Raw genomic sequence first — 23,437 nt, 5'->3', positions numbered from 1 at the left:
ATAGTAGTAAACACAACACAAAGGCAGAACTGTGATGTAACAATTCTGTCACTCTCTCATCTCAGGAATGACAATGACAATTCACAAGCTTAAAAACAAGATGAAAAATGAAAATGAACTTGATATGTACTTCATAAATGTTATCATTGTGCTGCCAACATGAAAATTGGTCATAATTGTAGCTTAGTGCAGGAGAAATGATGCCAAAACAAGATACAAAACCAATTTTTGGAGAGTCAATTACTTGGAAACATTTAAGTTTCATCCAATTAATCTCCTTTTGCGAAAAATTTCAGAAATAACTTTTCCGAGTTCTTCACCAGAATCCTCCTGTACGTGATGCCCTGCCTGCAAAATGCAAACAATTAACTGCAGTTTTATTGCCAAGTACAAATAGTTAATGCAAAAACACTTGAGCATGATACCACCTCTGCACTTTTAAGAAGCATCAAAGGGGAATGGAAATATAATTGAGCATGTACATTGAACAGCAACAGTATTATGTTAATGCATGAGATATATCTGATTCTACCATTGGAAGTTCAATTAGCTCATGGTTTGAATTGTTACAGAAATCTTCAACTCCATCATAGTTCAACCACCGGTCTCTCTGTCCCCAGCATACTGTAGTTGGAATTTTCCAACTATTATCCATGAGTATTGTCCTCATTTCTTCCACATATTGCTGATAGTTAAAGCAGACATAAGAATAAACCAACTGGAGCACATGAGCAGAAAAGAATAAAAGGAATTAGAAATTATTTTCACCTTTAGCTGCTTTTTCATGCCTCTACTAATGGCAGTCAAAGCAAACCCAGAGGAACCAGAGGAGAGATAAGGACTTCTATAAACCATCGCATCGTCCTCTTTCATTTGATAAGGACCACAGCTCGTCAAAGCTTTATCACTAGCCCTTAAAGGATCCTATTTGGTTATAGAAGAAGGTGATTAAGTATGTTAACTATTGTGCTAAACCTTTTGAGGACCAGTTAAACTGAAATTTTATATAAATTTAACAAAGATAAATAAGCACATATGCATTAGCGCCTGAAAACTCAAAGAAATACATACAGAAACCTGTGTGTTGTAAAAGTTGTAATGTAGTCTGCCTACCTGAGAAAAAATTTCACCGAGCAAAAAGTTGCTGAATATGGACAAGGTTGATGGAAGGTTGGCATGTTTCGCTGTTAGCTTGAGTAAACAATGAAAGGGAGCATCCATTAGTTGTCACCAATCAAACAATTTTCTACTATTCTGTCATCATTTGCTGCATGCATGTAGAAAGCAGAATACTAAATACTATGATAGAAAGAAATTAAAGAAATGCATGGTCAAGATTCAGGAGATCCATACAGGAGGATTGAGGAGAATTAGATCCTTAAGCTTGTCCTTATGCTTGCTAGCATATTTAACAACGACAGGCGAAAAGTAGCCCTGAGGGGTACATAAAAAATTGGAAGCTTTCAGTTTCATGTCACCTATAAACACAATAGATCAAATTAACCGCTTACTTCTATTCTACTATTAAAGAAGGAGAACATGCCTGGACAACAAGTGAGACCTTGTCATTAGCAATTTCATTAACAAAGGACTCCAAGGATGCCACATATTCTGCATACCATAATGAAAATTTACTAAAGAGACACAGTATATTTAACACTTATCTGTCATCATTAAGGCTACTAAAGCATTACCATCCAAATTATAGTCAAATCCATATCCGGGTTGAGGCTTCTCTGAAAATCCAAAGCCTGTAGAAATGAGATGAAGGCAAATTTTCTCTCTTAGCTTATCTTGAAAGATATAAATCTCAGTAAATCCCCAAAACTCAACCTCAAGAACAAGAACTCAGAATCTATTACAATTCATCGTAATTGGTAGCATGATCTTACCAGGCCAATCAAAAGCAATTGCATGATAGTTCTTAGAGAGCACAGGAAGGACTTTACGGTAGGAATATGCCTGTCAATACATTAAATTATCCATATGAAAGGATCACCAATGAAAATGGACTAAAAGGATTGACAGAGGAACACTTACTTGTGAAGGGAATCCATGAATCAGCAAAACTGTATGATTATCAGCATTTCCACTTTCTACGCAGAACCATCTATTGCACAAAATCATATATAGAGAGCATGTTTCAATCGGTAACCCTGCAAATATCAGATCTCAATTTCTTCACACCATACCGACTTTACGACACTATAAGCCTACATACAAATTACCAAGTAATGTTCCATGGAAAATACCCACTTCTACATTATTACCTGAAGATCTCATCAGCCTGAGAAGCAGAACCTAGGTCAAGTCCAAAAATTGGGTCTTTTGCAGTTTCACCAGAACCAGAAACAGTAACTGCTTTCACCTGAAGCAAAAAGAATTTAACACCCAAGAAGAGTTTCAATACTTAGAAATCAAACATACTCCTTAACGCTTACTATTTTCCCTTGCTTAAACCACTCATCAGCTGGGGATGACCCATCTGAGTATTTCCCTGCATGAAATAACCCCATTAACATTATTCTGTGTTAAAAATCTTGAAAAAGAAATTTACATTAAGAAATTATATAAATAAAAGTGATGAAAGATATTGAATGGTTACCTCCAAAAAAGGAAAAGCCATCTCCCTCAGAAACAGGAGCATCTATAAGGTAATCCTGATAAAGAAAACATATATGAACAGTTTACAAGGGATAAAAAAGTTTATGCATGTAATCAGAAAAGGCTCGAAAGTGATCAAATATCAGAGAATCATGAGCATACATCTTCATATGTGCAACTGATTCTTAAGCATTTTCTGCGGTTCTTGCAAGCAGGTGACTTGAGCTGTCCATGAACAAATGAAGAAGTAGAAGCAGTTGGAGAGCTGGGGAGCAGCTGGGGATGATGATGAGAGTGAAATGAAATTGTTTTAGCTTGAACTATAGCCATGGGCTATTGCTGGGAGAGGGTTTGTGTTTTACTGAATAAATATTCAAAGAGACCGTTAACCGCTGGCGTTGGCTTCTAACTGCAAATTAAATTTGGGTTGCTCAAAGGAGAGGTTGGTCCAAACAAAGTTGTGTAAGAGATAGGACTTCTCTGGCTCTCATTCTTCACTAAACAGCACTCACATTTAAGTTAATTTTTATGTTTATTCTCTCCCGATGCTTAGGCTCATAGCGAGATTAAAAATTATACGCAGAGGGTATATTATTGTCACCTTATGCTCCTAACCCTTGTAAGTTCAACCCAAAATACGACTACATATTTTAAGGAGTTCATTAAGTATTTAAAGGAGTTCATCAAGTATTTAAACTAGGCAAGATCTTCTCTGGCTGGCGAAACCCTTTAGCGTGATTTATTGACAAGTGAAAAATTCCGACTTTCTTAAAGAAATAGGTTGATAGATAACACGTCTGGTGTTCCTCATGATCAGGAAAATTTATATGATTTGTTTCTTTGATTATTGTTAAATGTATGATCTTCAAAAGTGAGTATAGATATTTCATTTTTGTTTTTTCCATTCTAGTTTCAAGCAAGTATTGTTACAAGAAAATTTAACAATATCTTTATTCTTTTTATACAAATAATTTAACTCTTACAATTGTACTACGACAGATGAAGTGCCTTCAATCCATATTCTCAAGTAACCGTAGCCAAAATCAATAGGTTTCAGTAACTGAAGCAAGTTTCATTTGCAATAAAAATCCCAAACAGGTAGATTTACAGAGTAGCAAATTGAGATACATGGGATCTTAAAACCAAAAAGTAGACGTTACATATTTCTATTTAACGAAGTAAGGAAGGTTAAGGACATAAAGCAGGAAATAAGCCCAAATGACACCAGAAATTCCACCAAAGAAGAATCCTCCAGTGAACTTAGCCCACCCATCAGCTGTTTGCAACTGATCAGGCTCCTTCTTCCTTCCGGTCAATGTTAAGCCTGGAGCAGTGGATGGCTCTCCTTCATTGAATGAAGCAATTCCATAGATTGTCAAGCAAATGCTGAGGATCACAACAAGGCCACCAGCTGCCAATGACCCTGCTGGTCCTGCTATTTCTGTGTTTCTCAATGGCCCTGCCTTAACAAATGGACCCACAAGGAGGAATCCATGGGCCAACCCCACCTCTACTCCTCTCAGTAGTGGGCTGACTGCCGTCCGATAAGCTGGTAGATTTGAGAGGTACCATGCAATCAATGGACTTGATGTAATTGGAGTCTCCAAGCTTCCAATGAATGGATCACCATTGATTGGCTGAATAACTTGGTAAGTTGGCTGCACAAAGTGCAAATCAAATTACTTAAAAAGGGTATATTTATAACTGCTCTATACTTCTAATTTAATCTTGAAAGCACAACAACAGAAGTCTTGCCAACCGCAACACTCTACCTTGATAACTAATGAGTCCATTTCAATTTCAAAAGCAAAACCATAACTATCATTCTTAAAAAGGAAAAGGATGATGATTATGAATTCCGAATAAACATTTATATTTCATCAATGTGTTACCTTTTCAGATTGGATAGCTTTGACAATGAAACGAGGGCTTCTCTTGGAGGGAACAACCCTGAATGGAGATCCAGAGATACCCCTTGGAGTAAGCAGGCTCCTGGAAACTGGTGAAGTAAAGCTACTTTTGAGCTGGCTGGCCATTGGAGAAGAAACAGAAGCCATTTGAGATTGTGTTTGTTAAAAGACTTCTGTTTCTACCAAGAGCTCGGCTTTGTATAGATATGCAAGCAAAAGTTCAAAGGGTGATGGATTTGCTGAGTGGACTTAAGAGTATCTTTGATTTGAAAACTTGTGGTTGTGAAGAATGAGGTGTCACACTTGCAGATTTTTCATTGGATGGAAAGCACATCTAGCCTTATCCCTTATCCAAAGCCTTGAGTATGGCTTATGTTGCATATCACAGCTCCATTATTCTACAAACCATAAGATTTGCGGGCTACTTGCTACTTTTCTTAGAAATAAAATGCTTTTGTAATGTTTATAATCAATGATGAAAAAATCTTGGATATTTCTAGGCCTTCTGCTATTAAAAAAAAAAAAAATCAACAGAATAAAAATACTTTAATACCAATTATTTGTCATTAATAATTTCTTAAAATATGTTATGGGCATGACTGGATCAAAGGGAAACAAATGAATTCTTTGGAAGTTATTTTGCTTTCTTTTTTTTTTTCCGAATTGTTGGAAGTTATAATGATTAATGCTTAAGTATTTGATACTTAGATAATAATGATACAATCAAATAGAATATTCGTTAAAATGTTCATATTTATAAGGATAATAGTTTAACTAAGAGTATTCATTTATTTACCCAAAAAAAAAAAGGATCGAGAGAGAGAGAGAGCTCACTACATGAAACGAAATCAAAATGAAATTTATGCCACACTTATTTTGGAGTTCAACTTACTGAGTTCTAACGAGCATCAAAACGGTGTGCTTAAGTCACTCGACAACTCGAGGTGCAAAGACGCAAATAGCCTTATCACTTACAAACGAAACAACGCACTCGCATTTTCCTCTTTCATCCAATTTTCAGAGCGGTCCGCTCCCGCGAAAACCCTAATTTCATTTGGAAGCAATAGCAGCATTCTACTCTTGATGACATTTCAAAATAGACTAATTTTGGGGCAATAAGATGACTACCTTTTAGAAATCTTAATTTTACACTTCGATGCAAAGAAATTCTCTATAGAAATGGCATTGCAAATTCTGAAGCTCCCAATAAACCTTCGCTGTTATAATAACCCAACAAGTACTGCCAATTCAGGCCTGTTTTTACTTTCCAACTCCAATTCTCATGTTCTTCTCGGTACCCATCACTTCATTCTTTTAATTTTAATTGTTAGGCTTTACGAGAGATCATGGTGTAAAAATTTGAGTTTTTTTTTTTTTTTTTTTTTTTTTTACTTTGTAATGTAACTATTGTTCAGGGAGATTGCTGAAAGGACAGAGACAATATCCCATCAGAAGCTTTGCTGTTGCTAGCAATGCCAAGTCAGAGAAGATTCAATTGCCTAAAAAGTAAGCTTTATTGCTATTGCATATAACCCGAACTATGTCTATTTATTGAACAATTCATTTTTATATAAGTGTCAAAACTTTTAAAAATTGATCTGTTAAGAAAGTCAGGCATTGGTAAGAGGGTTAATTTGATAGAGAAAATATGGATTTTCTGTTTTTTCGTTGTGGATTTGATATTTTATGTTCTATTGTTGACATTTTTTAAGGAAGAGGAGGCTGGATGAGATATGTCTTGAAAGGTTTCAGCAATATAGTCGAACATACATACAGTCATGGATATTGCAAGGTAAGCTAAATTATTGAATTGTATAAACAAGGCCCTCCTGAATCTTGGTTCTTTTCATAATATTTTAGTTTCGATAGAGTATGGGCGAATTTTCTATCTAATATGAGTATGTGGTTCACATGATTAGTATTGCTACGAATCTTAGTTGATTGCCAGTATGTATTGAAACTTTTATGTAAATGTGTCAGGTAGATTAAGAGACTCGCATTGTGAACTCATTTAGTTTAGAATAGACAATCGACTTTAGTTGTTTGATTATTTGGTGATCCCATCTCTCAAACTCATTTATGGTGTAGGGAAAGTGTTTGTAGATGGAAAGGTGGTGAACAAAGCTGGAACAGCTGTCTCTGATAAGGCTGTTGTAGAAATAATTGCCCAAGTGCCAAAATATGTATGTAGGTGATTATTCCTGGAACAATTCATCTTGCAATTTCAGACATAAATTTTGATTTTATGGTGACATTGGTGAGTCTTATTCTGATTTTTATCTTTTGTTCATTTGTTCAGAGCAGGACATAAGTTAGAAGCTGCCATTGAACAACTGGGTGTTGATGTAGCTGGCAAAGTAGCTCTTGATTCAGGTTTGTCCACTGGAGGGTTTACTGACTGTCTGCTTCAGTATGGTGCATCATTTGTTTATGGGGTTGATGTCGGTTATGGACAGGTACAGGGATTTCTTTTTTCTTTTCTCTTTCGTAGAAGGCAATGTTTCTTCTGATTGTCCAATACTCTGCATTCTTGATTTGTTATAGATCTTTGCTTGATTATGGATGTTAACATCTTCAATAGGTAGCAGACAAAATTCGTCGTGATGGACGTGTTTCTGTAATAGAAAGGACAAATTTAAGATACCTCACTGCTCTCCCTCAGAGAGTTGATTTGGTGACTTTGGACCTTTCATTCATTTCTATTCTCACGGTAAGCTTTCAAATGCTGACAAATGTTGTAATGCTAAGTTTATGAGCTCTTTGAATTGTTTGCGTACATCTCCACACCTTTGATTCCCCTGCTTGTATGGTCGTTGCTTAATGGTGTTGCACCTTCTCTTTTGCTCTTCTAATAATCACCATAGATGGGAAAATAAGTGAATAAGATGATGATTTTGATAATTATTCACGACAGGGCAATTGTTCTTGTGAATCTAGTGCTTATTGACCATTGTGTCCTGCATATTGTGATCCTTCTTTATAAGCAGGTCATGCCTGCTGTGATAAACTTGATGAAGGAAGAGGCAACTTTGATTACCTTGGTCAAACCTCAATTTGAAGCTCGCAGATCACAGGTAGGTAACTTATCTCCATTTTTTCACTTGTGCTGGACTCTGCTGTATATGACTAAATAAATCTGAAATGATGTCAATGAGGGAACCACCTTTCCACTCCGAAGTGGCTGCTAACTTCACCAGCTTCTTCTTTTAATTGGAAGTACCTCAACAACTTGTTATTTGGTGGTCACATAAAATCATTCCTTCATTTTTCATCGGTTTAAGACGGTGAGTATCATGTGTTTGAGTTCAAAATTTCGTTGTTGTTGCAGGTAGGAGGTGGTGGGATTGTGAGAGATCCTTTAGTCCATAAGGAGGTCTGAAATTTTTCTCATCATTATTTTCTAATTGATCTCACTTCTTTGTTCCTTTGTTCAGAGGAGTTTTATGCTTCTCTTGTTTTTCTCTAATTCTTGTTTTACTCTAATTTTGAGCATGCTTATATTTGGCATTGACTTGAAAGTTGTAAGCACTAGATAATAATCCATTAACCCTGCGTTCATTCTGTAGGTTCTTGAAAAGGTCATAAAAGGGGTAGAAAATTTCGGATTCCAGACTAAAGGGTGGATTGAGTCTCCTCTAAAAGGCGCTCAGGGAAATACAGAATTACTTGTTTGCTTTACTAGGACGGCTGAGAAACAAACAGAGCAGTAGAATATGAGGGTACGAGAGAACATGTGCATTGTGCGAAAACATGTCCAAAAGTGAAGGCAATTGTATTATGAGATTAACAATTTTATACATAATTTAGATTAGCCACCATTGATTGGTTCTTAGCGTATTTCCATTTTTTTTTCCAAGGGACAGCAATATTTTCTGTAAATATTTGCAGATTGTAACCAAATTCTAGAAAACAAAATAAATAAATAAAATTGGCAGAAAGTGTCTAGCTAAAGAACAGTAGTCAATCTACAATGGATTACTATCATTCAACATTTCAGAAGGGATACTAAGGCCAACAACCTGCCCAACAACTGAGAACCAAGCCACCAGATATAGTTCAATTGCAACTCCATTTTTCTTCTGTGTGGTATCACCAAGGAAAAGCAGCTTCATCCACTCGCCTGTTCCGCATGGATGTAATTTATACCATGGCCTGTTCAAGTATGGATGTTCCTGCAATTCCATAAATTTAGGTAAACATTGGCAGGTTGAAATGATCAAAATCAACATTAAGCATATCAAATTTCAGGCACTTGTGCAGAAAGCAAAAGAGGGACGAGAACCTCGTGAGTTATGAATGTCCATTTTGACTCTGATAAAGCCTTAGCAGAACAGGAAGGGAGTCCTTTTTCAATTTCATCCAACACCAAAGGCTGTCCACCTATGCATAACCAAAAAGCAACACACGCCAATATAAAGGACAAGTAGCAATAAATTTTCTTCTGCCAGCAATAGATCAGATGATAAACTCTTATGAACTCTTATCTTTCAGCAAGCAATCTAAAATTTGTTTAGTTAAATATTTGTGAGTTTAGCATATGGTGATTATCAGATTCTACACTGTAAAATTTAATCACACCAGATGAACATACCACTGCAGTATGCACGGAAATATAGCACTGGAACCCTATATGAAGCATTGTAGATTACATGAAAATCATAGTAGTGCTTGTCACAATCATAGTTCTGAACCTACCAAATAAAACAAAAACAATGATCAACATGACCGTAAAGCGGTTCCTAGCTGCCAAAATAAAAAAAATAAAAAAAGATGGTAGTTAATATACACACTAAAGTGGCAGAATCAGTGGGTTCTTCTTCCTTAAAGCAACTGGTCCCTTCTTCCCCTTGGCAAGTTTCTTCACCTCGATCTTCCTGTTCAAAACAGTTATATTATTTCTAACGTTAACACCGCAATCAAAGTGATATGCTTCAACATAACATCAAAGGCCAGACCTTTCTTAAACTGAGAAGGCAAATGTTTTCCAGTGACAAGTATCCCTCCGCCTGAAAGAACCCATTAAACTTCTCAAACACGAACAGAAAGAAAAAAGAGAAAAAACCACAGGGAATGACAAAAATGAACAATAAAACAAACCTCACGAGATCCAAACCAAGGTTGTTTTCTACAAGCAACCCATGACCATGAAGGGAAACTGGGATTGAATCTTTTCCATTTATCGGCCAACGTATGAGCAGCAAGAGAAAACTCACTTAACGAGAGGGTTCCATCCCAAGCTAAAATGTCCATGATTGCACTGCAGACTGCAGTAGTTGAAATAAGAATATAATAACAAAACATGATTATGTAAATTTCACTAATTTCCTGAAATTTCATATTTTGTTTCAATTATCAGTGACCCCATAACCAGAAATTGTGAAAACAACTAAAATTCCTGCAAGAAGATCTAGCTTAATAATGATTATCAGATTATCACAATCGAACCGCGCAGTATTGATCCAAAAACAGAATAAACCCAGGACACATAATTCAAATTAATGAGCATAAGCGAGACAAAATATTGATAACGTAGACAGTCAATACCTAAAAAGAAACCAAGCTTTAATAGAAGAAGCCTCTGGCCTCGTGAAATTTGTGTCTGAAATAAACCATGTCTTCGCTTGTTCTTGTCTCTTTTGAACGAAATTTATCAGTTCGCCTGGATTCATTTGACACGTTCCACCACGTTATAAACAGGGTTAGAAATTTTAATCGAAAAAAAAAGCACCGTGCATCGAGCGTCTGTTTTGCCTACCTTTTATTTTTATTGCAGGGCCAGTTCATAGTAGTTTTTAAATTTTTTTTTTTTTTTGAGAAATTATCAGTCATATACTCTTAAATGATATCAGTATCAAATGTGTTATAATACCTTTTAAGTGTATCACTCGTATATCCTAAGTTGACAAAACACTTCTGTCATCCACCAATCCGTTAACTGCCGTTTGCGAGCGCTGACATCACAAGGGTAATCTAATCTTTTTAAAAAAATGACATGTCATCCCATTTACTTAGTAAAAAATGACATGTCATATAATATATTTTGATAAAAATGACATGTCATCCTATTTATCAGATAACTGTTAATAATTGCTAAAAAAAACTACTTTACAACCGAATCTACTCTTCCAAAATTTAACCTAAATTATAGAAGATCTACTCCTCCAAGCTTAAACTTGAATTTTTTATGGTATAATATGTATAATTATAAATAATATGTTGTTAATAATTTTTTATGGTATAATATGTATAATTGTAAATAATATGTTGTTAATAATTTTTTATGGTATAAGATGAATATTTTTTATGGATAATTGTTAATAATATGTACCATTAATAATTCATATTTTTTTAATAAAAAAATCTTTTGTTAATAACAAAATAAAAAAAAATTATGTATTGAAAATTTACATTAATTTTCAAGGTAAATTTATTTTTTTACCTCATTTTGAGTTTAAAGGATAAAATAGTCATTTTGCTCAAATTCTGTTAAGTTTTTAACGATAATAAACGGAAAGGTGGACGCCAGAACTCTTTTGTCAACTTAGGGTATACGAGTGATATAAGCGAAAAGTGTTGTAGTACGTTTGATACTAGTGTCATTTAAGGGTATATGGCTGATAATTTTCTTTTTTTTTTAAGAAATAGTTGTTTTTAATTATGTTATAAAAATAATTAATTATAAAAAATTAATTAAATATTTATAAAATTTAAAAATAATTGTATATATTTAGTAAATTTTAATTGTTAAAGTGGTGTAAAGATTTAAATGACTAAATTGTAAGGAATATTAAATAAAATTTATTTACACATTTGTAAACATATATATAATATTTTTATTGTGTATATTATTATTATTATTATTATTATTATTATTATTATTATTATTATTATTATTATTATTATTATTATTATTATCTCATTATAATAGTTAATAATAATCTCTTTAAAGTTAATAATTTTTTTTCTTAATTAATTAGGATAATTTTATATTTTAGTAACATATATGAGAATACATATGAAATTGTATAAGTTATAAGATTGATTCTCAAAATCTATTATAGGAAAAATGATTGTCAAAAGTGATTTAAAAAAAATTATTGAACACTAAAATTAACTATTAACTTTTCAAAATCACTTTCAAGCATTTTAAATACAATTCCAAAAGGGAAAAATTATAAATTACATCAAAGGTACTATTTTAATCATACAATAAGTAAAATATGTGTGCATTCATTTTGAAAAACTACCATGCTAATAATATTTATATTAAATTCAATTACACATATCATACATACATTAACTAGTTGTATTATCTTTAATGTATTTTATAATTTCTCTCCAAACAGCTCTGAATCTATTAATTAAACGACATCGTGTGCCCATTAACTAAATCAGTAGAGCTAAGCTTTAATCTCATGTAAGAGCGCATGACCTTACTTTTATGCTTAATTTTAATATTTTATTTCTTCAAACTAAATTAATAAAATAAATACATAATCGTAGTTGGTAAATTATTAAGACAAATTGATTATATCATCATAAAATTTAACACGATTGAGGATTGGCAATTACGTAATTATCTGTAATCCGTATAATGGAAACGAAATGCGCATATCATCTTCAGATTTTATACAATGATTTCCAAAATTCAGAAGCAAATTATTTGACAATGGGGCCGAAAAAGGAGAGTGGTCATTCTCAATACGCTCTGCATTATATATGACACTAATATACACCATTTCTAACTAAATCATCTGATAGATTACAATGGAGCAAATAGAATTTGCATCTCGAAGATCATTATTTTTATGAGCAAACAGAAGCTGCTGCTTAAGAAGCAAAATACTTCACTTTCACAACCTTGATGGATTTGTTGTTGAGTTTCATATCTGGGTACTGTATCAGAAGTGAAACAGGAGGTCAGCGCTAATTATATTTGTCATTACAGTTGTTCAATGCTTTCTACTTGCATAAGATAAAAATTAATAATAATTCATAGGCAGCTCATAAAGAAGTTCAAAATGATTGACCTATTGAGTTAATTTCAAAATATCCAAATTGGTATCAAGATGTCATGTGCATGACATCTATCAAATGTAAGGACAACAGGAGATGACTTCTCATAGGTTTCACAAAATCACAAGAGAGTTAACTTACAAAAAATACTTTTATTACTCTATCCTTGGTTCAACTTCAACTCACAGTACTCCATCAACATATTAGCGCGCACCACAAAACCATCTAATCATGGCTCCTATAATGCCTTATCATGCTTGTATCTCTCACAACCATGCATGCACAAGAGAGCACGAGAGAGAGGATTATCATACATTAGCGTAGGCAGAGGATGATCTTGAACCAATTTTTATGTCTGTAGATTCGTTTACACGTCATCTGCCACTGGATTGTTTGCAATAGGGACATTTCCAGATGAGGAAGCCTCGCTATCCCCGGCTTGTTGATCAATTCCGTTTATCCCCACCTGTTGAGAAGTTTTAGTCTTTTTCTTTTTCTTCTTGGGCAAGATGTGCACAGCAGGCGGCAAAAGGGTCTCCTGTATTGCCTGCAAAACAGCAAAACAAAACCTAATTATCCAGTGAACCAAATGTCAAGAGTGGAAAACCCTGAAAAAAAAAAAGAAAACGGCAATGATGGTGGCTTAAGCAAATCTTGAATTAAAACTTGAAAGTTTCTACAGACTAACAGTAAATCATCTCTTCCAAGACTTACAATAAAGTCACATTGTTTACGAGACAAAAGTCAGCAGCACGCACAATATATATAGCAGAGATGCATCAAAGCTATTATTGCTCACATTTCTATTAATATACAGTCATTTAATAGGTAAAGCTTAGACATTTAATTACTGACAAGTACACCAATTTGATATGGCTGCTGTGCAAATGCTCTGTCCAAAGGCTTACTTAATTGGCTTAAGAGTTAAGACCTATTCCTAGTCAACTCTTGATTGCACCCATGAGATGAAGTAAGACATAATCAGGGGTTCTGAAGTAACAAAATCTGCAGCATAGACTTCTCTAGGAATATGAAATGTTATGGCAAGCAACAACAGAACTTCAACTTGGGTAAAATATGTCATTAACAAGACCTAACTAACAATGGATTTCAAAACATTAAACATCTAAAAAAGAAACACAATTGCAACAAATGCATATCAGAGAGGAACTATATGGGGCAATATATAGTTAAGCAGAAGGGACGCAGCATACCAGCCACCCTTTTTTGCCTCTAACCCCGCCACTGATTGCATAAGCCTCTTTGAATCCATTCTTGTACAATAGCTCAGCAGCCTTCAAGGAATTACCATCAAAACTACCTTACACACAAAATGGTCACTATTAAAATGGAATAAAATTCCAATCAAGTACTACTACCAAATAACTCCACATTAAAAGCTTACTTGTCTAGAATGCAGACAACAGTATTTATAGGGTCAGCAAAGTTGCTCAACACATTATTCAAGAACCCGTTCTCATCTCCCTCAACGAACTCAACTTGGACCACACTCTTTTTCAAAGACTTCAAATTGGGAGACCCTAAAGAGACCATAGTCTTCTTGTTCCTAATATCCAGAAGCTGGGCATTCGGGTCGTTGCGGAGTTTTTGAAAAGCATCAATTGCAGATATGAATTTGCATTTGCTAAGATATTCTTGAGTTAAGGGAATGACAACGAGCCAAATGAATGTACAAGTAGCAACAAAAAATGGGTATCTATTGAAAAAATCATCAATTGCGAGTAAGATTGATTCCAAGTCTATTTTGCCTGAAGCTGTCTCAGTTGAAGAGACGGCAGTTTCAGAGGCAAGGCTAGGGAGGGAAGTAAAGAGGTCAATTACGGTAAAGGAGAGCTGGGTTTTTGTTAATGTTTGGAGATGGTTTAATTTGGTGGAAGCAGAATTGGTTAAAGTGGGGATGAAGATGGAGTCGGAGGCAATATGAGTGGGTTTGGAGCAAGAAAATTTTAGGGTTTTAGAGTGGTTCTGAAGTGGTGGTGAGGATGAGAGTACCATCGAAAGAGACTCCATCGCGAGCATGCAGAAGCGAGGGAGAGGCTAGAAAGAAATAGATGATAAGAAAAGAAGCGGTTGGGAAGTTCGGCTAAAATGTTAAAAACTCAAAAATTGATAACGCTACGTGGGTTGGGCCTGGGTAAATTTCGGGTCAAATACTATTTATACTTCCTTCCAATTTCTCTCTAATTCGCATTGCTCCATACAAATGCACAAACGGAAGATGGTACAAGATTGTATACTGTGTACAAACGAATTACCTATACATAACTGTTGTACCGTAACTACCGTCAATGGTTTCTACCAGATTTACACATGATAGAATTAACTCAAGGCCTGTTTTTGCTAGAACTGAGCTCAAGACATTTCTTTTCGAAGCGAGAAATGAAATCCTCCATGCAAGAGCGGTAATTCTCCATTCCGACAACCTGCTTCGTGAGTTCTAGTCCTACATTCATCCACTTCTTTGCCAGATCAATCTGCCCAAGCCTCACAGGCATTGCTGCTCGATTCCATGCAGTCATTGCAAGCCATTTTCCCTCTTCTGAGGGAAATTCACCTTCTTTCAACCCCACCATTATTCGATAGGCTTGCTTGTACATACCATGCACGGCATCATCATCTGTATCGCCCTTGTGAATGCTGGCCACTGCAATTAGCTTCCGGACAGTCAGTGCCACATTTTGGTAGTCTGGTGAGGGGCAAGAAAGCAGAGCTGATAGGCATTCGTTAAGAGCAAAGGCAGCCACTTGAGGATTGGACCTTGGACCCTGTGAGGCAGCAAGGCCAATCTGGAGAAGATATTCGGGTTTGCAAGCCTTTGAGCTGGCATAACTTTTTACAAGGAGTTGTTGAGATTCTGAATTGCCAAGTCTCCCCTGTATATCATAGGCATTGAAGGTGTACAGGAAGAAGAGGTCAGGGTCCAGGATTCCTGTTGACAATGAAGTCAGTATCTGCAAACATGGAATATCAGTGAGAAGAGTTTCAACAAAAATGATATTAAAGCATACTGTACAGGCTGTGACGACTTCGACATTACATATTACAATAATCAAGATGAAGGATCAATCATTATGTGATACTCTATAACAACAACTAAAATATACCTTGCCTGCTCTGTCTAGCAGTTCAAGAGCTTGTTTCACTTCATTGTTCGTCAATGCAATCTGCTTTTGATTCTCTGAAGCTATCATGGCAGATACAGTCAGTATTAATGATTTGCAAACCATGATACTGTTTTCTTCCACTTGCCCATCAACCCGAATACCATAAAATTCTGAAGCCAATCTCAGGAATTCCATACATAATTCATACTTCTTCTCCTTCCCACAATTTGTCCCAAAATTCCATGACATCACTGCTAACCAATTTTGTTCTCGTCTTCCAGCTTCCTCTGTGCCAAAAAAGCAGTTAGCTCCAATCTCAGATGTTCGAGCATGAGCTCGTTTCATGTATTTGAGGACTTCTGACTCGTTCCCAGTTTCTTGAGTCAATATTGTGACTATGGTGCGTAGCACTACAACTTCTTTAGTTGGCATGGGTTTTCCTGAAGTGTAAAAGTTTAGAAGATTGGACAGAGCAGCAACAGCAACAGAAAGAGCTTGACAGGCAACAGCTTCATGCGCTGCAAGGGACAGAAAGTCTGTAGTGAAATCGAGGCATATTGTCATTGCTAGGATCTGATTAATAGCACCCTCCTGGTCATTCTTTTGCAGATAGATTTTGAACTGCACAAAACATAACATGAAGCTTTGTAACTATTAGCCAAAGAAACTAACAGTAAATTGGGTAACATGTTATAGTGATTAAGTTTAGCACCAATCCATAAGTGAATCTGTTTCCTGTTACGATGTGTAAGAACAAAGTGTCTGAGCAAGGAAGAGAGGGAGCACCTTAAGGAAAGCAGAGGCTATGTTGGGCTCAAGCTGCAGAAATGAGAAGGCATTGGTCAGCTGAGCATTACATGGTTTAAAGATGATTAAAAATCTTAAATATATCTTAGGGACAACTAAATACAGCTAGCAGTTAGTAAGGATACCTTTTCTGCCTCTGTAATGTATTCTTGAGCTCGATCAATCAGAGAAAGACCAAGGTAGCACAGACACAACACTCTGAAGCTCTTGGCTCGGAGGATTCTATTCTCAACATCAAATGGAAGATAAAGCATCGATTTCTCAAACATCTCTGCACTTGCCTCATAGTCTTTTGATCGAAACAGAATTGAAGCACTGTAAGGCACATATAATTATGTTGTTCCACATGTAAAATGTCAGTATCTGTTAATCGGTTTACAAAATGGACTTAAATTAAATCTTTCTACAATAAACTAGAAATGCTTCCTTGAAAAGTATCAATTTATGTAGAATAGTTTTCATACACGAGAGGCAGTACTATCTTAAAAGCCAAGTCATAATCGAATGCTGAAACTAATATGATAAAACATTATAAAATTTTGAAAAAAATGACCTACCAATTCCATAAAACGGCATGCATTGCGATCCTCTCCTTGGCCGCCGCGTCACCAACAAAAAGCGCCAGCACCCTTTCATCGGACACCAACTCAGCCACCGCCTTGGCCCTCAATTTAACCGCCGCCTCACTAACGCCATCACCCTCATCCCCAGCGACCCTGTGAGCCATCCTAACGGCTGCTTTAGCGCTGACGTGGCACCTTCCCAACAATCCAAGAAACACGCCTTTCGCGGTCTCCGCACCCGCTGTTCCCGCCGCTTGGAAATAAGCCTCGACAGCCGACACCCAAATACACTCCGGAATCCCCTTGATTTCAACCATGCCCCTCAGCTCCAACTCCGCTTCATTGTACCTCCCCAGTCCCAGCCACGCCTTCATAGCCAGGACCGGCAAACTCGCGTGGTGGTCCCCACCGTCAAAACTGCCTTCTCTCAAAACTCTAACGCACTTGATTACGCTCTCGTACTCTCCTTTTTGCAAATGTATGGCCGAGATGAAACGCAGCGTTTTGAACTTTAATCCCTTGAGCTCCGTCGTCTCTTCTCGCGTCCTCGCCTCACCCAATCCTTTCTCGCACAACTCTAGAGCTTCGTTCATCAGCTTCAACGCGTCGTTCAACGAATTGGTTTCGTTTTTCGATAACGCGCTTTTAGCGAACGTCAGGTATTGATTCGCTAGCGATTTATGGTGTTCAAACAAGCCGAAGAGGAGACATTTCGCGCGGTTTAGTAACGTTATCGCGAGATTTTGTTCAAGGACTTCCCACGCAGTGCGAGATCTCGCGATATTGATATCCAACAGCAGTTTCCTCTCATCCGAGTCCGAGATTCTGCTAATATCAAGCTTTGATACAATCTCCGTTGCTTTTTCAAAACAACCCGACGCGAGATCATATTTCTTGAGATCGTGCCAGACAACACCAGTCTTGAAATAGAACGAGGCGGATTTGATAGCCGGAGAAGGGATGCCAGACACGTCAGCGGCGAGGGAGAGGAGGTCGGCAGCCACGTGGCGGAGATTGGCGACTGCATAGGGAGAAAAGGCGGAGGATGAGCGGGAAATGGAGGCGGCATTGGAGAGGTCGACACAGGAGTTCCAGAGGCGGTAGCTGAGTTTCCAGATGTAAAGTTTGAGAGAGTTGCTGGAGAAGGGAGCGAGTTGACTCAATTGAGTTAGGATTTGTTTGATATCGGAGGCGAGAGTGGTAAGAGTTTCGGGATTGGTATGGGAACGGTTTTCGGTTTGTTTGATAAGAGAGTCGAGTTGAGCAAGGAGGCGATCGTGGCCGTTGGATTGGTGCCGGATATCGGGCGACGAGATCTCTGCAATTCTCATTGTTGTTTGGAAGTAAAAGAACGAGAGAGTACGAAGTTTGAAACGGGCTAGATTTGAATGTTGTACTTCGGAGGGAGGATGGACAGTTTGGAGGGAAATAAGATTAAGTTGGAATCTTTTGCTTCTTCTATTTTCACTACTATTGAGTATTGATAATATATGTCAAAAAGGAAAAAAAGTATAATAATTTTCATTTCCATTGTTACTTAATTACTTTCCATTTTTAACCATTAATTATTGCCTCCGTCCATTTTTGTTTTTCATCACCATCAGAATCCCCATTAGGCTCAATACGATCCACATTAGGCTCTCAATACATAGCGATTACGAGTTTGATGTTTAAACTTTATAATAATCTAAGGCGTGTGTCATGTCACTGCCTTACAAAAACTTATTTGGAAGTTTATACACACCCACAAAATTCCTTGTTTAACAAGGCTTGGTTTCAATTTGAGTTCCTTGGAATCAAATGGCAAGAAAATATGTAAACACAGCAAAACAGATATATGGAAGCAATGAAATGAAATTATACATACAGAAACAAAGTGCATATATTAGAGGATCAAAATATCTTCTTGTACAACAGACTAAAATTAACGTGCTTTTTTTTGGGAGTTTTTTTTCTTAAAATACTAAATTCATTCATACACTGCAACAGGGAACTCAGTGGTTAACAGGCTAGCAGTTAAATGAGTGGATCAAGTCACCTTTTTGCCATCTTTATCAATTAGTGAAGATAAGGGGCTTGGACAGCTTGGTACTGGTAGCCATTTCCAAAGTAGTTGCCATGATTGGGAGAGAAGCTGTAAGTAGCAGAACCCAGCAGAGAGGGGCCGTGGTTGTCAGCAGGTCCGGTGTAAACATAGGGTCTGTCATACACATATTGGGGATACCTATCGGCAACTCTAGGATAGAATGCCTTGTCAGCCGCAACATTAGTGACTCGAGGCCCGTATCCAGCACCATTGGCACGGGGTCTCTTTGGTTGCGGCTTGGCAACTTCAGTTGCCCTTTTCTTTTCGGCCTTGGCCTTCTCTAGCTGGAGAATTCGCTTTTGGAGAGGATCTATGGGATACTGCTCCTCAAGGTTATGCTCTTCAATGCATTTGATCACAGCTTTCAGGGCACTCAGCTCTCGATCATTGACCTCATTCTAAAACAAGAGAAACTATGTTAAATATAACAAAACATCCAAAAAAATAATACCATGTAATATTCTTATGCAAAACTCTACCGAAAAACAATTTCAGCCAAGAATTCTAATGGTACATTCAGACGTTACGCGAAAAATCTGATATTAAGCAATTTAGCATGGGTGTAAAGCCATGACTCCAAGCAAAAATATGGTTTGCTGGTTGGAATTGTAGAAGCAAAGTCTAACAGAAACACCAATACAATTAGATATATATTAATTGAGATCAGAAAATGCACCTCAGCAGAGGGAGACATGTTTCCAGCCTTGACAGAGGAAGAGGCCTTTTTCGCCTCCTTCAAGTAGGACTTCAGTAAAGGCACAGGAGAGAACTGCTCAGTAAGCTCAAATGCAAAAGCTAGGTTAACTGCATCGATTTGCCTTCCACTATTCACCAGAACTTCAATGACACCTAAAGAAGCAGTACCACCAAAAATAAAGCAAGAAATTATGATCGGTGAACATAACCAAAGATGACAAAAATGAATGTAAATACTCCATTCCGTTGACAACCATAAAATCCATTCGTTCTTCAGCCAAGCTTAGTAATCTCTGTAGTAAAACACAGCATATACCTAGGTCATCAAGGATGAATATGGAGGTTCGAGCTTCCACATACAGATAAAAGAACAAACCTGGCATTTTTTCTGACAACCCAAGGGAGCGACATAAATCAGGTGTTTGGCGACGACGAGAGACCATTGGTATTAGCCTTGATAATTCTTCCTCATTAAAGTCAGAAGCAATAGAAAACGTTGCCAGAAGTTGCAGGAAAGCATGAGCCTCTAAGGAGTTCCCATTGCTATCATCCACATCAAGGGTATCCAACTTTGGTTTCCACTCTTCGGCAATTGCCTTTGCCTGCTCCTTTACACCTTGTGAGATAACAGCAGTAAGAGTATTCAGATTGAGATTTGCTAACAAAATGCTAAGGCATTCCATCAACATAATACAGGTTCTGCGGAGACCCAATAAGCTTGAATCTTTCTTTCCATCCACATTTGACACTTCCATGTGGTAAAAACCTTCTAGAGAATCCAATACCAAACGGGCTGGGTCTGCAGCAGCCTTTAGCGCAAGTGGAATTTCTTCCTTTAGGACAGCAAGGTTCTTACGATTGTCTGATATAAATTTGTGCAAGCCTTCTGAGTTCATCTCTTCACATAGTTTAAATAATTGGGGATAAGCCTTCAGCTCCATATTTTCACTCTCAGACGATTTTTTGCTGCTTTCTAAGTTATTTTCAAGAGACATTGAATCAGGCAGTTTGTCCTCAACAGGTGGTGCCCTGCTTTCATCAACATTGCTAACAATGGCAGGCTCTGCAGATGATACCTTCCTCTGTTTCTCTAGAGCAGTTGAAATGGCAAAGACAGCAGCATCTCTCTTCTTCTGGAGCTTCTCCAGAGTAGTTTGTTCCTTGGCCAAAACAGCAGCCTCCCGCTTCTGCAAGATTTCACGGGCTTTCCTTGTTTTAGTTTCAAACTCCTTTTCTTGGTCTTCCAGTTCATGAAACCTTCGCTTTAAGGACTTCTCAAGCCCATGGAAGTGTTCTTCAAGTTCCTTCCATCTCAAATTAAGGGTTATGGCCCTGTGACTTTCAAGTTCAGCAAATGCTTTCTGAAGTTGTTGAATCTTGGATGTTGTAGAGTCCATGAGTGTAGCAACTGACTGGTTTTCTTCCATAGCAGAAATGCTGGAAGGGAAACAGCATGTAGAATAATTAAAAGGAAACAAGATAAAGAAAAACCAGCCTACCCAGCAAAAAAAGGCATAAACAGAAAAAAACATGAAAAGATTTTTAACCATCATATGTATTTAAAAAAATGAAAAAAAAAAAGTTACAATGCAAAAACTTTTTAGCATCCGCCATGTATTTATATTGTTGCCAAAAAGATCAAATTTATAAAAGCAAGACAACCTTAACAACAACATAAAAGAAAATTCATCCTAATAAATATCTACAGCTATGACAATAAAATGCTATAAGAAACCCAAAAAAAAAGGTGGAATACCCGGATGCAGCAAGCTTTATTTCCTGAAGTTCCAAAGTGCTAAAACAACAACAGCGTAAAACAGTAGTCAAGAGATTTGAAAATGTAGGCTCTCTGGTCATAAAATCCCCAGTTTGTCATATGAACATCAAGAACAAAACCCATTTTAAACTTATTAGATAACCTTACAAGAACAACACAGAAGTACTGTAAGCAATGATCTAGGCCAAATTAATCTGTACCAGGCTAACTGGCTAAGCACAAATAGAAGTTCCCTGTCAAGATAGAAAATGACACATCATCACTGGAATATTGAAGAAGATAACTACTTTCCAACCACTCCAGAGCATCCCCAGTAACTCAATTGAATGAAAGCATCAACAAGTTATACCAGAACTCACTAGGAAGACAACAAGAAGTAAAACCCTAATGTCCACATTATGTTCAACGCAAATCAAAATATCCTAACTAGAGGAAAAATGACAACCTGAAAAGCACAAACATGTTTTGAACTCCACAAGCAATCCATTTATTTAAGAACTACATACAATCAGTATAATTATATTAAAAGAAATCAGCTCAACAATTCAACCAATCATCAATCAGACTATCACAATCACAAAAACTCACCAGTAATTTAGCAAGCTCAAATTCAGCAAATAAGTAGCTCAGACCAAGAGATCGCCGAAGTTGCAACAACGAAACACCGAAACCCTAACTAAACAAAGCGACAAGGAAAAATTAACCATCAACAGCCGCCAAAAAAAGTACGTCAGCTCTACTAGATTAAAAGAAAAACGACGACGTTTCCTGAAAATGGAAGTGGTTTTTCCCCCAAAACCCGATCTGAAGTAAACCGCAGAGGAGAAAAGTTGAACAGTATGCAGTGAATTAATTAACTTAGACAGAGAGAAGGGATATTTACCAAATTACCCGGCTGATGCGATGGATAACAACTGGAGAGAGTGAGAAGTTTCGTGGAAATAGTAATTATCAATCCATTTTGATTCGAGTTTTAGGGAGTGGGGGGGGTGCGGTGTGGCTGCTGCTGCTACTCTGCAATCCCTAAGAGAGAGAAAGAGGAAAGTTACGATGAGCGACACTTAAGACTTTTATATTGTATTGTGGTGATAATTCACGCACACTCACAAGCTCACTGCTCACGGAAGCCAAACCCCTCTCTCAGTCTCTCTCTTGCCTTCTATTTTTTTTACAACGGGCGCTCGAGTTTTTGCTATTTGGTAATGTCCGCTGAGCTGGCTTTTCGTATGGATAACTGTGTTTGGTGGTGTATCGGATAAATGGTGGGTGCTCTTAAAGTAACGCCACGTCTTCGCAGACAGTTAAAATTGATACGACAGAATTTTTTGAAAATCGTACTTTAAAAAAAAAATTGGTCCAAAGAATTTTTGTCTTGGTAGTTATTTTGTCGAAGAGTTTTTTTTTTTTTTTTTAATTAAAGAGGGCTCATCAAGACGTGAACAAGACGAGATTGACAAACCCCAAATATATCTTGTAAAATAATAAAATAAATATTCATAGACAGGTTAGAGAATAAATGTAAGTCATATGATACTAAGTGAGTCATATTTGCCATAAAATCTGTAGCTGAGTTCGTTTTACGGTAGATATGCGAGATATAAATCCGCTAATTCCTGCTTAAAAAATCATGAACAGCCACCACTAAAGTATAGTAAACATTAAGCACAACCACCTGCTGAGAGATCATTTAGGTTACACAGAGGCTGTCTACTTTCACCAATAGATGTCTGATACCAACATTCCAAGCAATGGATAATCCTTGATACAGGCCCAAAAGTTCAGCCATAATCACTAAGCTTTCCCCAACATTCATACTAAAACCTGAGATCCAGTTGCCAAAAGAATCGCGAATA

The 23,437-nt window shown here is 36.9% G+C and overlaps 7 protein-coding genes across 17 annotated transcripts; 1 reads left to right on the top strand and 6 right to left on the bottom strand.

The window, feature by feature from the left end:
* Positions 1-108: 108 nt before the first annotated feature.
* On the bottom strand, positions 109-3,195 carry LOC102609353 (uncharacterized hydrolase YNR064C). Its single transcript, XM_006469278.4, has 13 exons — positions 2,767-3,195; positions 2,606-2,660; positions 2,442-2,497; positions 2,271-2,368; positions 2,041-2,110; positions 1,893-1,962; positions 1,695-1,751; positions 1,544-1,611; positions 1,354-1,434; positions 1,114-1,191; positions 769-924; positions 533-685; positions 109-348 (listed from the first exon to the last, which is right to left on the bottom strand). Exons 1-13 carry the CDS (start codon positions 2,932-2,934, stop codon positions 262-264), a joined length of 1,197 nt encoding a protein of 398 aa, XP_006469341.1. The 5' UTR covers positions 2,935-3,195; the 3' UTR covers positions 109-261.
* A 460-nt stretch (positions 3,196-3,655) lies between these two features.
* LOC102609622 (photosystem I reaction center subunit XI, chloroplastic) lies at positions 3,656-4,775 on the bottom strand. The gene is made up of 2 exons (XM_006469279.3): positions 4,497-4,775; positions 3,656-4,262 (listed from the first exon to the last, which is right to left on the bottom strand). Exons 1-2 carry the CDS (start codon positions 4,659-4,661, stop codon positions 3,771-3,773), a joined length of 657 nt encoding a protein of 218 aa, XP_006469342.1. The 5' UTR covers positions 4,662-4,775; the 3' UTR covers positions 3,656-3,770.
* Positions 4,776-5,421: 646 nt separating this feature from the next.
* LOC102609926 (uncharacterized) lies at positions 5,422-8,351 on the top strand. Its single transcript, XM_052434642.1, has 9 exons — positions 5,422-5,808; positions 5,930-6,020; positions 6,227-6,306; positions 6,603-6,705; positions 6,814-6,970; positions 7,096-7,224; positions 7,502-7,592; positions 7,847-7,887; positions 8,081-8,351. The coding sequence occupies exons 1-9, from the start codon at positions 5,694-5,696 to the stop codon at positions 8,222-8,224; spliced, it is 951 nt and encodes a 316-aa protein (XP_052290602.1). The 5' UTR covers positions 5,422-5,693; the 3' UTR covers positions 8,225-8,351.
* Positions 8,352-8,414: 63 nt separating this feature from the next.
* On the bottom strand, positions 8,415-10,250 carry LOC102610228 (ubiquitin-like-conjugating enzyme ATG10). Of its 4 annotated transcripts, none has more exons than XM_025094776.2 (7): positions 10,059-10,250; positions 9,612-9,771; positions 9,470-9,520; positions 9,305-9,388; positions 9,106-9,199; positions 8,797-8,894; positions 8,415-8,686 (listed from the first exon to the last, which is right to left on the bottom strand). In XM_025094776.2, exons 1-7 carry the CDS (start codon positions 10,181-10,183, stop codon positions 8,480-8,482), a joined length of 819 nt encoding a protein of 272 aa, XP_024950544.1. In that variant the 5' UTR covers positions 10,184-10,250; the 3' UTR covers positions 8,415-8,479. The 4 variants fall into 4 exon arrangements, with proteins under 4 accessions (XP_024950544.1, XP_015382897.1, XP_006469344.1 ...); XM_015527411.3 differs by having other exon boundaries at positions 9,106-9,205; positions 10,059-10,248; XM_006469281.4 differs by having other exon boundaries at positions 9,106-9,205; positions 9,612-9,778; positions 10,059-10,207.
* Positions 10,251-12,209: 1,959 nt separating this feature from the next.
* On the bottom strand, positions 12,210-14,707 carry LOC102611042 (rhodanese-like domain-containing protein 4A, chloroplastic). Of its 2 annotated transcripts, XR_001507217.3 has the most exons (4): positions 13,936-14,707; positions 13,745-13,847; positions 12,845-13,077; positions 12,210-12,410 (listed from the first exon to the last, which is right to left on the bottom strand). XR_001507217.3 is itself a non-coding variant. In XM_015527410.3 (3 exons), exons 1-3 carry the CDS (start codon positions 14,568-14,570, stop codon positions 12,898-12,900), a joined length of 918 nt encoding a protein of 305 aa, XP_015382896.1. In that variant the 5' UTR covers positions 14,571-14,707; the 3' UTR covers positions 12,522-12,897. The 2 variants fall into 2 exon arrangements, 1 of the variants encoding a protein (XP_015382896.1); XM_015527410.3 differs by lacking the exon at positions 12,210-12,410 and having other exon boundaries at positions 12,522-13,077.
* A 48-nt stretch (positions 14,708-14,755) lies between these two features.
* LOC102610742 (TPR repeat-containing protein ZIP4) lies at positions 14,756-18,515 on the bottom strand. Its single transcript, XM_006469283.4, has 5 exons — positions 17,020-18,515; positions 16,588-16,777; positions 16,442-16,474; positions 15,656-16,276; positions 14,756-15,502 (listed from the first exon to the last, which is right to left on the bottom strand). Exons 1-5 carry the CDS (start codon positions 18,354-18,356, stop codon positions 14,876-14,878), a joined length of 2,808 nt encoding a protein of 935 aa, XP_006469346.1. The 5' UTR covers positions 18,357-18,515; the 3' UTR covers positions 14,756-14,875.
* A 374-nt stretch (positions 18,516-18,889) lies between these two features.
* LOC102611342 (FRIGIDA-like protein 3) lies at positions 18,890-22,726 on the bottom strand. Of its 7 annotated transcripts, none has more exons than XM_015527418.3 (7): positions 22,468-22,726; positions 22,173-22,260; positions 21,732-21,817; positions 21,564-21,602; positions 20,184-21,244; positions 19,788-19,960; positions 18,890-19,509 (listed from the first exon to the last, which is right to left on the bottom strand). In XM_015527418.3, the coding sequence occupies exons 5-7, from the start codon at positions 21,232-21,234 to the stop codon at positions 19,084-19,086; spliced, it is 1,650 nt and encodes a 549-aa protein (XP_015382904.1). In that variant the 5' UTR covers positions 21,235-21,244; positions 21,564-21,602; positions 21,732-21,817; positions 22,173-22,260; positions 22,468-22,726; the 3' UTR covers positions 18,890-19,083. The 7 variants fall into 7 exon arrangements, with proteins under 7 accessions (XP_015382904.1, XP_024950585.1, XP_006469350.1 ...); XM_025094817.2 differs by having other exon boundaries at positions 22,173-22,256; XM_006469287.4 differs by lacking the exon at positions 21,732-21,817.
* Between the last annotated feature and the right edge of the window lie 711 nt (positions 22,727-23,437).

The sequence above is a fragment of the Citrus sinensis genome, chromosome 2 (assembly GCF_022201045.2).
Source record: "Citrus sinensis cultivar Valencia sweet orange chromosome 2, DVS_A1.0, whole genome shotgun sequence".
NCBI lineage: Eukaryota > Viridiplantae > Streptophyta > Magnoliopsida > Sapindales > Rutaceae > Citrus > Citrus sinensis.
The sequence above is the reverse complement of the archived record's forward strand: the minus strand, read 5'-3'. Positions and strand labels throughout refer to the sequence as shown.